We start from the raw sequence: 15,271 nt of genomic DNA, 5'->3' as shown, positions 1-15,271 counted from the left end.
TATCTTGCCCAAGGATACTTGGCATGCAGCCAGGAGGTAGCCTGGGATCGAACCACCGACCTTCTGATTTGTGGCTGACCTGCTCTGCCACCTGAGCTACAGCCACCCCATAGATCCCACAATTAAGTTAAGTTGATGCAACCCACTTTACAACCGACTTCCACAATAATTCCTTCTTCCATGCTGCATTCTGTGCACTTTATGGTTTGCATGTATGCAGATTGCCCTGAATAAACCCAGTTCTCTTAATCCAAATTACTACAGTCGTAAATAATGATATTCTTTTGACTAACTGAAATATAAAAAGAAAGAAAAGACATTACCATGCAATTATATAGGAATACATTAAATGGAATCTAGTTCATTCAGCTTAGGTTAGGCCTTATGTTTGACCTGACACACTTTTTTCTCTTTTCTTTTTTTCTTATATAGTGCAGTAGCTCAGTGATAAATGACTAAGCCAGCGTTAACCTCCTCCGTGTAAATAAGAGGCAGTCATTCAGCAGCACACACTGTGGCCAATAGTCCTCCAGTCTCTAGCTAACCTCGTGCAGGCCAGGATCAATGGCCACTTCACAACTCATTTCCTTTTACGCCTCCCTAACTGCCCTGGTCCAACTCAGGGAAATAAATGGCACTGGATCTATAAGTCCACTCACGCAGACACAAACACATAAACAGCCACACGTACACACACACACACACACACTGTGGCATACTCTGAGGGGACTGAGCAATTCTTTCAGCTCAATACCCTTCACAATAATTTATTTGCAAACTGGCTCGGTGTTGAATAGTGTATCATCTTTCGCGGCCTCACAATCGAAAACGAGCATTCTGTCATTGTTTATTGCCACTCCCCTGTCGTCGGCTTAAACTGCGTACCAGTCATTAATATGGTGGGGTGGAGTGTTAGTGTCACACACAGCCTGAATACATACATTTAAATGCCTCTGTTTTCTTCTAATGTGGAGTTAAGAGGAGGATGAAGAAAACACGTGCATGTGTGTGTGTGCATGTGTGTCAGGGGGGTGCTTTCCGATGCATACGACGTATCGCATTGCTGACTGCATTTTCTGGAAATGGTCCCCCCCCCCCCAAAAAAAGGCAAGTGGCTTATAGTCATTTGATAGGCCACGACACCGCTATCCATTTAACAGAGCTTAAAAATCCTACATATGCATATGCTGGGGTGTCTTAAGCTGACAACCAAAAGACAGGATTTGCTAGAAGGCAGCTTTGGAGTGTTGTGAATTTAACAAGCATGTCTAGTATTACAGTTCCTCTCTGCTTTAGTCATGAATAGTAACAAATCAGACTCTGAAACGCATGCCCGATGGTTTGTTGTGTATCACCCCCTCCCTTCCTCTAACTAATATTAAAATGACTTCAAATCTGGTTAAGAAGATGACTAGGAAGAAGAAGCAACATCTTTAATGTCACCGGTGCTCTCGTTCTCTAAAGCGCCCCAATCTGTGCAGATTCCAGGTATCATCAGTTTTTTCTCCTTTTTCTTTTTGTTGTTGCACTTGTTAACACTCCCTGCTGCTCCGATTACCTCCATCCCTGACCCATTTTTGAATATATAAATGGCTCTATCCTTCTCCCAAGTTGTTTGTAGTTGTAACACTACACTCTACAAGGGGAGGGGGAGATGGTCTTTACACATTGCCTCCAAACACTGTATACATATGTAAGAGAGCCAGCTGGGCTCTCAGCCCTCTCCTCTTCACAGCTTTTCATACAAATGTAGTAAATAAGCTCAGGCCGTGGGGAATTTGAAGGCTCCAAACAGGCAAACTGACATGTCACTTAGCGCTGGCTTTGGCTCTCTTCACTGCAGGCTTTAGAGCTGAAGCTGGTGACTTTTGAAAGTGTATCAGCCAAGGTCAGGTCCTCACTTTTGCAGTCAAGGTGGAGTGCTATCTGTATCATTTACAACTTATTAATAATAATGCCAGGCTTGCTGTATTTCTACATTAAGACAAATGTAACAATTATAAAGTCAGTCAGAAGACGCTACTTAAAATGCATAATTTTGGGGTAAAAACAGAGAATAAGATGTACAGAGGTTAATAATAGAAGTCACGCTGGGAATCCATTTCAGTAGAGATAGACAGGCCCACCTTTCTCCAGCCTGTGTTCATGCTCAGACAGCCTGCCATTCCTCATCAAGAACTAACCACTGCTTATTTACCCACACTGGGGACTTAACTCACACGAATTGATCAGTGATAGCAGTGGAAAGCTGCTTGTTCCACCCTAATAAAAATGACGCCCATGAGCATATGCAGAACATGCTTTGTGGGCTAGGCGCAGCACTTCAAGCTTGAGTAGACACTAAGCTGATATTGGTTTCACGCTTGAGTCTGTAGTGCGAAATCTTCCAATGGAAAGCCAGAGATTTGATTGTTTCTGCATATGCATTTATCAGAAGTTTACATGATAAATATACATTAGCCTGGTGGCTTGGCCATGCGTGGTATTGTTTCTGCGATACTATTCTTTGTGCATTCCTTTTCACCTGTTTGGACTTCATCATCCAATTCAGCGTGAACCCGATAATCCTAATTTGCACAAAAACTTCAAATGGATTTGTAGGAGTTTTTCTTGCATCGTTAGTCCTCGCCAGAATTTCTGTCACAGCAAGGAAATACTTCTTTGTTGGCACAGGTTTTAAATGTGTGAGGAGAAAATTCCTCAGAAAATAACTGGAACTTTCTTTTTTTTTTTTCACAGAGTATCGCATAATTTAGACTCAGAAGTTGAGGTCTCTATCATTTGTATAGAACAACCCCCATTCGCCCATTGGCTTAGCCCTTACTTAATTTTGTAAGGTTTTTATCAAAGTCTTAAATTATGTCATTTATCTTTCATACAAATTTTAGCCATAGGTTTTATTTATTTAATACCCACTGTAATTGTTCTGTCCTTGTATGGAGTGCTATGAAGGGAATGATCATGCTTTTGGCACATTTATCAAAGCCCAGAGAGGGGGGAAAAAAGAAAAGCAAAACGGAGGCCCTGTTCTCACATAGTCACCAGACTAAGAGTGCGACAGAGTGATAAATTTTCTTGTTAGGAGAAATTACATCCACTAACTTGAGCTACTTCAGCATGAAATTGAAAAAGAAGCATTTCTTGTGAATTTCCATTCTTGATTCAATGAAAGATGTAGATTAGCCTTTTGGAAAAAGGGTGGGCACAAGAATGAAACTAAAGAAGTATGATTCTGCTCACGCTTGCTTGTTCTTAGAAGCGTGATATAGGATGCTGGAAAAGTCTTTGTTTATGGAAGTAAGGCCCAGTCAGGCTGTTGGCAGATTAAAGAAAAAAAGTGTTTAACATCTCTTTCTTTCTTTCTTGTGTGAGTCTGTTTGTGTGGTATACATTTATGTACTCAAGCACAAACCTTGTGCATTTTTTTTAACATTTTTTTTTTTATCAGTAAAGCTTTCCAAGCCTCTTTGTCTACCTCACCCCTGTCACAGTTTGTGCCCATGATAGCTCCCTCTCTCCATCTCTTTCTCAGTTTTCACACACACACACATGGGTGCACACACACACATTTCTCCAGACCCAGCTGAGTCTAGTAGCCTGTTCTAGTGAGGGTGGTGGGGGCTGGAGGGTGGATTACTGATTGATAGACGCTGGGTGTCTGAGTGGAAGGCAGATAACTATATCTTCTGCTGCTCACTTAAAGGTCAAACACACATTGCTGTAATTGGAATATTCACAAGGCAACCGCCGAGGTACAATGCAGATCGGAGGAAAGAAAGAGAGGAGGAGAAGGAGCGCAGGACAAGATAGGTGTTACATAAGAAAAGAGATTGAGAGAAAGAACAGGGGGAGTGAAGGTGATCCATTGCCCTTCCATAGGCAGATGCAGCGACTATTTATTGAGCTGATCTTTCGGGGAAGTGAGGCATTCACTGAAAGATACATTGCCCTCAATGGAGAGCAAGCCTGGATGAGGAGACAGGGGGCTAATGGCAAGACCAAGTAGTCACATAAACGTGTACAAATGGCTATTAAAAGTCTGTGCTCCTTTGCTTTAGTGGAAGGAAAATTGGATTGAATTCGGTTGGGCAAAAAAGACGTACGTAAAAATCATTGCAACGGATTATCTAAGGCCACACACGCAAAGTAATTTATATGCTGTTTTGTGATTGCTATCTATACGCAAAATAATTGCTTGAATTGGCTGGAAAATTTGCCGTATGTGTGGGTGAGATGAGTTCATTCACTAAGGTCAGGGTGCTCTCTTTCGATGACGCCAGGAGAGAGCAACACTTAGACTCGACACTTAACCTGAGCTCTCCAGGATGAGACAGACAGACACTTATACTATTGACCTGCAACAACAGAGCCCCCAAGACGGGGGTCTTATACAGATGCACTTAAGGCTTGAGTTGCTTATGCACACTCACAAACAAATACTGAGGATTCTAAATGATATCACCCCAATTTAAATGAGTTTTCCTTGGCATGAAGGGTGTAGGGCACTGCTACTCAGTAGCTTTCCTGTTTTCCCTAATGATTGTTTTGTGTGAGCTTTGACTTGGTATTTTTATCAGTGGTATAATGGGAGAGGAATGCACTTAAATGCAGTTTACCTACCAGGGATGCTCCAGCTGAGGTGTGCTGGGGTTTACCTAACCTTTTATTTACTCTTATGCTCCTGGACTTTGTTTGTGCACACGCATCTTATGTACAGTGCACAGACTCACACATTTGTGTCAACACGCTGATCCTTTCTGGTGTCTGCATTTTGCAGGGTGCTGATTATTTACTAATCACCTCTGGTTGTTTATTTATTTATATAAAAGAGTGTGCTTTTGCTTCCTTAATAGCTACAGTAAGCAAAAGGTGAATACTTCTATTTTTAATATAATGTATATACAACATGTTCTGGATAATCAGCATACTACTTTTAAGAAACTGGGTCTAAGCAATTGGGGTCTTTTTCCCATAGTTCCAGTTTTTTTCACCCAGCTCAGCACCTTTTCCAAATGAACTATGGCTGGCCTGAATGCCACATTACATATCAGTTATTCATCCAGCTGTGTGAACTCTACTTGCCGGGAACTGTGAACAGTAGACGAGCCATAATCACCTGAGAATGAAATCAGGCGCAAAAAGAGCTATTCCATGTAGAGACGGGTGACAAATTAAAGGAAAAAGCATCTTAAAGCCAGAACAGCTTCAAAGCAACTTGGCATAGATTCACCAAGCCTCTGGAACTCCATTCTTCCAAATGATATTCACCTCATTTGATGTTTTTGATGGTGGTGGTGCTGAGATGTAATGACCACAAAGCCAATAGCATATGATTCATATTATTTTCATTCTTCCCAAACCTCTAAGTGATCCCTTGTATAGAGACATTGCCATCCTGGAAGAGACCAATTGAAATGTTTCTTCACAAAATAAAAAGGGTCACTCGGAACAACTTTTTATTGATTGGCTGTGAGCTCTAATTTGTTCCTGACCTTTCTATGGCAGCATATGAACATGGTGTTTTGCAATGTTAATGCGGTGGGAGAAACAGAGAATAAAAGCTATAGCTAATTCCAGGCTTGCTTTTGCAAAGAGAAGATTTGACCTCACACAAATTGTGTCATTTTCAAACACACACACCTCTGTCTTGCTCAACTCACACAAATACGTTCCCAGTTTCTCCTCTCTGTGTCCGTCTCTATTTTTCTTGCTCTTTGTGATAGTGTATTGTGGAGGTTTGCTGTTGTCAGGCTCTAAAGGACTTCCCTTGGAACAGCAGTAGATAAAGACCTTTGCTGAATGGTCCTGCTGTCATCTTATCTAAATGGAGTTGTACAGCACAGGTCACACTAAAGACAAGCCACCGGCTGAGAAACAGCACAAGGAAAGCAGGTACATTGTGTGGGTAAATTGTGTTTCAATGGTGATGAAGCATGGAAGAGGTGCACTGAGACAATGGATAGAAGCAGTTATTATCTCTATATGATTTGGAAAAAGTAAGAAATTATAAAGTCGAGGAGCAGCTATGCTTATTGTGATTACTTTTGTGGTTCAGGTAAAAAAAAAAAAAGATCTATAGCCTGAAAGTAGAAAAACTACTGCCGTCCTTTGCTAGAACAGATACACCATTGTACTTGCACAGAATATCTACAGTGACACCAGCAGGAGGTAGGATGTTAGCGACTGTTAGTGGTTGCAGTGAGCGACAGCAGGCTGTGCTCTCTTGTTATTGCTGGCACGGGCCTCAGAGTGTCTCAGCAGACACATCGGTGCATATGCACTCTTCAACTTTCAGCCATAAACACGCACACTTTATCTGTGATGGGCAAAACAGACCCGCGTTTTGTCTTTGTTGGTGGAAAAATAAGCGTGAGGTTACACAATGGAGCTTTAGACACCCCCGCGCCCCTCCTACCGTTCGCGCTCGTCGCTCCAGTGCGAGCCTTCTTCCTGGGGTAGGAGCGAGCAAATTCATCTCGTCAATCCTCCCGGGACGGTGTAGCTATGCAGCTCTGTTTACTGTGGTAGAAAGTTAATATAAATTTTCATCAGTGGGAGAAGTTTACACATACGATTCTATTTGTCCTTCATTATTAGCACCTGAGTCTGGGGCTGGGTAGGCATAATTGTCTACAGACACAGGCCAAATAGATGCAAGGGAAAGGCAAATAAGCACACCCAAAAATAATTTGATGCTTGTGTGTTACAATCCTCTATCCTAAGAATTCTTAATCTAGAGAATCAATAAACAAGAGGTGAGAGAGGGCGGAGAAAGAAAAGATGAGAAGAAGAAATGAACAATGTGATATGAGCAGGCGGAGGGAGGCGAGAGAGAAAGGAGTTTGACTTGAATTCAAAGTGCAGCAAATAGGCGATAAGGAAATGAACAGTACAAGCAGTCAATATAAGTTTTAGACATAAGTAACACAACAAACCGATCTAATTTCTATTTTCGGCTAAATATCGCTGTATATAGACAGAGGAAGCTGAAGTTGCTGAAAATATTGAGATAGAGGTAGCAGAGTGGGACACAGAAGCCCATTGTTCTGCTGGATAGCTTTACCTCTGTCCTGAGGCCCAAGCAGATTCTCCATGGACCTCTCCCTCCCTTTCTCTCTCCCGGTCCCTTTTTCACTTCAGACTGTTGATTTATTGGCTCATACATTAAAATGCTCATTACTCCTACATACTTTCCAAATTCATACTTTCTCCATTCTTCCCCTTTTCTCTACTCTTTCTTTCTAAGATTTCACCCATAGGTTTTTATAACTTTTTAAAAATGCAGCTTGCAGATCCAAACACCTCCATTAACTCTGCATGCTGCTATCTGCAGTCAAAAGAAGTCATCATTTTTTAGTTTCTATCCAACCACTCAACCAGGCGGAGTTGACTAAAACCAGCTGTGTGTTTTGCTCTGTTTGGGCTTTTTGTGGAGGTGATAAGAGAACAGAATCTGGAGCTATGGTTGATGCACCGAGGCACTGTCATCAATCCTGACCTTTTATGAAGAGAGTCTTTCAACTCCTGTGACTGAGTTACTTAGGGCGAGTGGTATCAGCAGCATCTGTGTACTGTGATCTTACACACACCAGGCTTAAAATTGATACCAAATGCATTAATGTGGTAGAGAAAGTTTCACAGTGTTCTCACCCTTGCTTGTGGAATTTTGTTGCCTTGTTGCCTTTGCTTTGATTTATCGGCCATAGCTTCTGTGGTCAAAAGAACCTCTTTGTGTCTGTTCTGGGCCCTCTTTGCCACTAAATGAACATGCAAGAAAAGACAGGTGGTAAGTAGCAGAGCAGAGCTGGCATCAGTGACAACGGACATGCTGAAATGAAAGGGAAGTGGATTGCAAAGTGGCTTGCAGATGTGGAACAACTGTATGCTGGAAACAGTATCAGCTGATCCATTAATTGATGTGGGGATAGCACTTGAATTAGCTGATGGGATCTTCAGCAGCTCCTGCATTACGATGAGCTTCCAGGACTGCAGCTGAGCTTGATTTTGTGGCCCGCCTGAATAAACTCGCGCTCAGTTTAATTCAGCTTCAACTTCAAAAGGGTTTCTGTAATCTCAAAGCTATGCCTGTTCTTGCATGGAAACCCTGTGCTGTTCTCTGGTCGCACTTTGCTTGTTTTCACAAACTCCGGGCCCCACTTTTGCATTCAAACATTGTATGGGACATCTTATCCTGTTTCCCTTCTCCTCTCATTTGTCTATCCTCTCCAGCCAGCCCCTCCAAATCCATATCCATCCATCCATCTGCCCTGAATCCACTTATATAAGGAGATAGGGTGTAAATATTTTGGTATGGAGTGTCAGCGCATATCTTCCCTGCCAGCGGGCCAGCTGCCTCAGTCCAATCAGCCATGTTTGTTTGTTCAGCTTAAACTGTTTGTGCCTTGTTTTCCATGGCATGTGACTCCCTCTAGCTTGATAAAGAGTCATACTTTTTCTTTTTCTGCACACACACACCCTCCCCACAAACACCCCCACCCCACCCCCACCTCGCTCTTGTGTATGTGTTCCCTGAAAGCAGATAGATAAGCCTGCTGGTGCAGTACTGTGTGTGCGTATGCATCAAGAGTGTATGTGTGAGAGTTGTCAAAGCTGTCAGCGTGACTGGAGTTGTTCTGGCCGACAGTCGAGTGTTGAACAGCAGCCCTTTTACTCCCTACAACACACACACACACATACACACACATGCATACGCACATAACATCTGTTCCGCACACCACAGAAAGGCTGTGTTATTATGATGCAATCCTGTTCCGTACTGATCAACAACTATTTACAGCTACTGTCTGGAACATGCAAACATCCTGTCAAGGCTTGGGCGCTGTAAATAAGTACCTGTTGAGGCTAGCTTATTTCATCCCTGTGTCATCATTCCAATATTGGCTATATCCCCCTAATAACAACAACTCCCTATGTGACTGGAGCCAGGAAGTGATCTACACTGTCCAAACACAATGTCACAGCCCTTCAAATATATCCAATTCCAATGTCATGGCTGCGTATTGTGCAGTCTCCAGGTGGATTTGAAAAAGTGGCATTCTTAGTGGATGACTTTTTTTTTTTGTTCCCACTCCCCACCCTTCTCCCACCACCACATGCAATAAGCAATCTGGAGATTCGTAATGGTTTGGCCCAGTATTACAGGGCCTCCTAATGTATTTCATGCTTGTTTAAGATCTTTGCATGCTCCTTACAAAGGTGTGCTATGATGGCTGTAGCTTATTACCCAGTTCTGTATAGAACTGTAGTTCTGTATAGAGCTAGGAGACTGGGGGGGTAGTTGTAGGTGAGGGGTGAATGGATGAGGTTTTTTATTTTCAGTTTTCTCTCTCTCGCCTTCCTTCTGTCAGCCCCTTCTCACTCTCTCCTTTTCTTCCTCGCCGGTGATCTCTGCATGCCTATTAATGTAGAAGAGGAATGCCTGTGTAAACATTCTTGTTTCTCTGTTCATTTCGCATAATAGTTGCCTGTATCGCCTTTCTCCTGACCTCACTATCTGAAACCAATTACACCAGATCCATTTGGGCTGAATCTTATTTTCATAAGGATCCCCGTGTCGCGGTCTCGGTTGCTCTGTGTTATTTTCCCTCCTCCTTATTTTTTTTCCAACCTCAGTGATGGATATCAACATCAAATATGCCTCTGAGTGCCTTGTTATTTATATAGCAGGCCCTGGCTCTCTCTCCCTCTCTGTCTGGCTAGCGCTCTCATTCTGAAGAATGTGTCACATTGTGCTGTTTATACAATGTGTGCATTAATAGACTGGGGATGTCATTTTTTTGTGCATAGCAACCCAGGTTAAATAGACGGTGCGTCTGTACTCGTCTGTGTTTTTGTCCGCTCCAGCAGCTCTTCAGCAAACTTTTGATGACTTTCCTTGGCATTTGGTGCTTTTTCGTGCTTTGAGATGGGCTTCAGCTTTACCATCTCTGTGGAGTGGGAAGTGGGTGGCACAAATTGGTGCTTTTTACTGTAATGGCAGAATACTCAGAGCCGACGAAAGTGAGGGGACGGGACTTTTATTCCTCCCTTGCCTTCCACACCATCACAGGCTCTCTGAAAAATAGCTAACCCCACTTCCACGGAAGAGGTGACAGACAGTTTGAGACATGACAAACCACTCTGGAAAAGTTTGGCCGGTGTTGATAAGGTCTGTGTTATGTTTGGAGAGGGACTCTTTATGCAGTCTGAGCAGACTTCTTTTCTAATAAGCCTGGTGTAGTTGATCTCTCCGCTTCACCCCCATGCGTCACCTCTCACGCCTGCACCTCCCTCGGTATTTACTCGGCGTGGATATTGGAAGCGCAGTTAAAAACATCTCTGTCTTTGTACTCGTGACCGTGTGAAATATATTGAGTGGCTCTCTTGACTTTGGGTATAACACAGCGAGTCATTATTGATTCGCACACAGATAAACATTTCCCCCTGACAGATACCTTGAGCTGCACTCATCAAGCAGCCTTCCCTCTAACTACTGTGTGCAGGACTCAATAAGCCTGATAATTACTTTGATTCACCAATCATGGCGAGATTAATTAGGCCCTGTGTTTTTAATTAGCGATGTGATTGGCTGCATTCAGAGAATTTGTGTTGTCTTTCAGGAAAAAGAGAGTCAAGCAGTGTTTGATTTCACATCCAGTTTGTCAACAAAACTTTATGTGGCTGTCTGTGCCTGCATGCTGCAGGTGTTAATGTGTATTTTAGTGTGTGTTCCTAAGAAAGGCCAAGGCTCAGTTTACAGATGTCACATGCACACATGCACACACACATACACACACACAAAGCAATGGCAACTAGGCTCATCTTACCAAGGAGACAGATCAATGCAGTTAGGACCCAGTGCCAGTGTAATGTGTTTGTTTACTTCAGTCCAGAAAGCCTGGCTCCTCCTGAGCAGCCAGACAGAACCCCCACACCACCACCAGCACCACCTCCACCTTTACAATCACACCCCCCCCCCCCCCCCCCCCCCCTCCAGTTCTGTCTTTTCATAATTGATCGAGGGGGTTGTCTGCATTCCCAAAGGGGTTAAGATGGGGCAACTTTTTTTTTCCTCTCTCTCTCCTGCCTCCTCCTCCTGTTTGCTCAGGATCTCAATGTACTAGTTCAAACATTGTTCCCACCAGCTGGCAGAGCTGCACCATATGCACGCCCTGTCAAGGCAGCTGTTGTCATGGATACTGGCAAGCGCTGGAAAATAAAATGAGCATCCCTGATTCCTGAGGAAGTGTCACTCTCCATCTGAGTTTTACTCCCCCCCCCCCCCCCACCCCATTTCTTGCTTCTCCTCCTCCTCGTCCCCTTCTTTTTTCATCAAAAAAGCCAAACACCTGTGAAGTTGTTGTTTTGTGTGCATGTGCCCCCCCCCTCCCTCTCTCCACTCCCACTTGATGCTCATGGGCCTGAACAATACAAGGTACATGCTTGTGTGGAGCAGCAGCAGTAGTAGCAGCAGCTGTGCACAATGTTCTTTTCTGCCAGGCTCTTTCATCCATCTGCTCTTGAAGAATTTGAGTGAAGCTGCTAGCCCAGCTGCCGCCGTTACCTGTGAAGCTGGTGCTTGCTCGTCGCACGCATTCAGCGCACACAAGCAGGCGGGGGGTGGGTGTCTGTAATCCCATCAAACCCTAGAGAAATAAATTACGCCATATCCCAGCAGTCTCTCTGATTCCTATCATATCGATGTATGGCAAACACATCAAAGGGTGTTGATGACAAATTTCGCAATTTACAAATAGGATTTTTCTAATTTTTCATGTCATGTGTAAACAGCTGCGAACTAATTTCATCAGGCAGGGAAAGGCCTCTCGTCCTCTACCGATCTATTCATCTTTCTATCTATCACCCATCCGCTGCGCATAAGCACCCTTAATGCATAGTGTAAAACCTGGGCTGCTAGTTAATTCACTCTAAATGTAATCTGATGTTGATTTTGTCAACTTTAATTACAGCTCCCAGGGACACTTCACATGGTGCTGCCTCTACTTCAAATTGATATTATGAATATGCAAATGTGGTAGTAATTTGCAGAGAGAAGTGGGTATTTCAGTTGAGCACACACTAGACAGGTCAATTCTACTCTGCCTTTTTTTTTCTCCTGCCCACCGCCTCACCCTCTTCCCCACCCTCTTCTTCAGGGTTGCTTTAGACAAACTGTATTTATCCTTGCTCACAGCTCTGTGAATTGTTACTAAAACATATCATAGTGTTAACCACGTCACAATGAAAGAGGTGAAATTTGACAGGCCTTTCGCTCAGAGATGACTGTTTTCATCTGCGAAAATTTGAATTATCTCTACTGTCAGCTTTAGGAAATCTAATAGTTTATTTTCCTCTGCACCTTTCTTTCTTTCTCTCTCTCTCTCTATTTCTTTCTCTTTTTTTAACACTGTCTTTTGTCTTGTGTTTTTTTCTTCCCAGGCTCTACAAGCAGCGAGGCAATTACTCTTGCAGCAGCCAGGCAGTGGCCTGAAATCTCCAAAGAGTCAGGACAAGCAGCGTCCACTGCAGGTAAAGCAGCTCCCTGTCTAATCTCTTAAGTCCATCCATAATACATGCTCCCCCGAAAAGAAGATTTCCTCTGTTGCACAAAGTGTGTTTGATTTGCCAACGCAATCCTTGGGCCCGTCATTGGAATCTTAAAGTCTGGACAAGCGGGTCCCCGGGAAGCTGAAGCGTCACACAGACGCGAGAGAAACACAACAGAGGCAGATCTCAAGGAGCATTGTTTCATCTGTAGGCCATTTGCCTGTTTTCGAGTATGTGATGCATGAAACTGTACAAATACACCACAAGTATATCCCAAGGTTATGTGGTACAATGACAAATTGGCTTTTCTACACTGGATCCATAATGCTGTTGACACAAGAAAATTCAGAGGCTAGTTATTATTTGAAAGCCACGTCAGCCTGGATAGTGGGTTACACAGACAGCTAATTTTAACTTCCTCTCATTTCCACTTTTCAACGCTAATTTACCTTATTGATTTGTAGAGCTGTCTATATCTGATGCCAGTGATTTTGAAAAAGGTCACTCTTGTACACAGATGCGCACACACACAAACACACACACGCGTGCGCAGTTTCGCGCTGACGCCACACTCGCACATATATACATTAACAGTCCTTTCAGTCCTCCGTCTTCCTACTCTTAACACTTTTCTCACACCAGCAACTTGTTTCATTCAGTCAACTAGACAGTTTCTGCTTGAAATTATGTAAGGCCCCTTGACATCTGCTCTGTGTTTTTATTAGAGGATTTTTTTTTTTAAATTTAATTTATTTTTAGCCGTTTGAAATTGAAGTGTGGGAGTTTATGCCCTCCACTCGGCTAATAAGTACTATCAAGGAGCAATGGTTTACCTCATTAGGAGCTCTGTGCATTTCATTAATAACAGGGAAATTGGCGTTAACCTCACCCGTTGATATTTTCACAGAGTCTAACAATGGCGACACCTTCAATTGGAGTCACACCCCTGTGTGCCTAATTACGTACTGGCTGAGAGATAAGGTTGGCAAGGACTAAGTCTTCCCTTCCTTGAAATAATTTGACTGGGGCTCATCAAAAGCATTAATATTATCAGTATATTCTCTTGCAGTGGCATGTTTATTTATTCTACTATATATTTCTATATTTAGCTGTGGCAAAGGGGGTTCATCAAGAATAAGCTTATTGTTGGATTTCTCCGTTTGAGTAAATGTATGCCAAACTGAGTAAATTGAAACAAATGGGAATCTGATCTGCAAATGCCTGCACAGTCACCAAGTACAGTACATAGCATGAAGAACAATATTGAACGAGAGAGTTGTGTGGGTGCATCGTAACCGTCAGCCCACGTCCAAGCCCCTGCCTCTAATAACACCAGCAGATGGTAAATATTGAATATTTACATTTGCTTACTCCATTCTTGACTCGTTGACGATATGAATCAATATGAATCAGAGGGCCCTGCCGATCGGCCTGTCCTCGGCTCCCAGCTAATCTATTTGTTGATCCAGCTTTTATTAACATCCTCACCTCTTTGTTCCAAAAAGTTTCCATTCAGCAGACTGTCACAGGAGAGGCGCTGCTGCCAGCTCACCCAGTTATGCACAAACAGGGCTCAGTGCATTCTGGCCCCAGATTGTTTTCTCTTTTTTTTCTTTTTTCCAGCGGTGGATGTGCTTTTGCTTGAATCCACTCATTTCAAATGACATTTTAACTGTATTACTCCTTTGTGCAAATATCAGTATAAAGCGGTAGAAACTCTTACTTGATTAAAATGCTTTTTTTTTTTTGTTTTGCTTTTTTTATTGTCTCTCGTCTCATGCCACATTTTTTTGTGTTCTTGTCTTGAGGGAGTTTACTCAATAAAGCTGCATTATTTACCTGGATTATGAGGCTGCAGTGGGTGCTGCAGCGCAATATTTTATTAGCTTCACTGCTAGATAAGAGTCACTGGCAATCAAGCTACATGTTTTCCACTAGAGGAATCACGCGGATTGATCCCCTTGTATGATTAGCACAGCAGAAAGTGGGAAAAGGATTAATATTACCATGACATCCTGCTTATGGCAGAGATACTGATAAATCCTCTGCTTCTTGTTCTCCATCTTTGGTATTTAAGAGCGAGAAATGATCCATAGATCACAGCATGTAAATTATTTAGTACACAAGCATCTAAGTGCCTCGGCTTGCAGTTTTAATTACTCGTATTAGCGGCTAAAGGCTCTCGCCTGACTAATTCTATCCGCTTGCTTGTCGCTGCTTCTCAGAAGTTGATGATGCGGAGGCAAGCAGCTCTAGCGTTCACATGCACACAAATTCACATGTACGGGTGAAAAAATAAATAATAATAATAATAAAACAGCCCCAAAAACACACACACACAAAAACACACTCACACAAGCTGCTTTTCCACATTTGCGTAATGTGACAGGTCTATTATTACACAGTAAGCCCACGGGAGCACTCAATAAACACCTATTTCTTCCTGTAAATCCCCTGCCTCTGCTTACACGGCTCTCCTAAGGCACACAACACCCTCTCGTCTCTGCTCCTGTCTCCCCTCGCTCTCCTCTTCTCTATGCCAATACCAGCCCCCCCCCCTCTCTGAAAGGCATTTATACACTGACATTTGGAATACAAATAAAGAAACGCGGACAAGGAGAGGCGGAGAGGATTACAGAGGCCTATGAATCTGACAGTTGTTTCGCTCGCACCATGCATCTACGCACAGCCTGCACAAACACAAGCACAGCGACAGTTGCTTAAA

At 43.1% G+C, this 15,271-nt stretch overlaps 1 protein-coding gene across 5 annotated transcripts in view; it reads left to right on the top strand.

Annotated features, from left to right (window-relative positions):
- foxp2 (forkhead box P2) overlaps nucleotides 1-15,271 on the top strand; it is a 102,974-nt gene that overhangs the window by 49,048 nt on the left and 38,655 nt on the right. For all 5 annotated transcript variants that reach the window (XM_086268165.1, XM_086268164.1, XM_086268168.1 and 2 more), the window contains one exon: nucleotides 12,439-12,528. In XM_086268165.1, coding sequence (XP_086124291.1) covers nucleotides 12,439-12,528 — 90 coding nt within the window. The remainder of the gene's footprint in view (nucleotides 1-12,438; nucleotides 12,529-15,271) is intronic.

This window comes from Aulonocara sp. 'chitande type north' Nkhata Bay, linkage group LG17, assembly GCF_057382095.1.
Source record: "Aulonocara sp. 'chitande type north' Nkhata Bay isolate Kocher_YH1m ecotype deep benthic linkage group LG17, A_spYH_male_GT1.1, whole genome shotgun sequence".
NCBI lineage: Eukaryota > Metazoa > Chordata > Actinopteri > Cichliformes > Cichlidae > Aulonocara > Aulonocara sp. 'chitande type north' Nkhata Bay.
The sequence above is the reverse complement of the archived record's forward strand: the minus strand, read 5'-3'. Positions and strand labels throughout refer to the sequence as shown.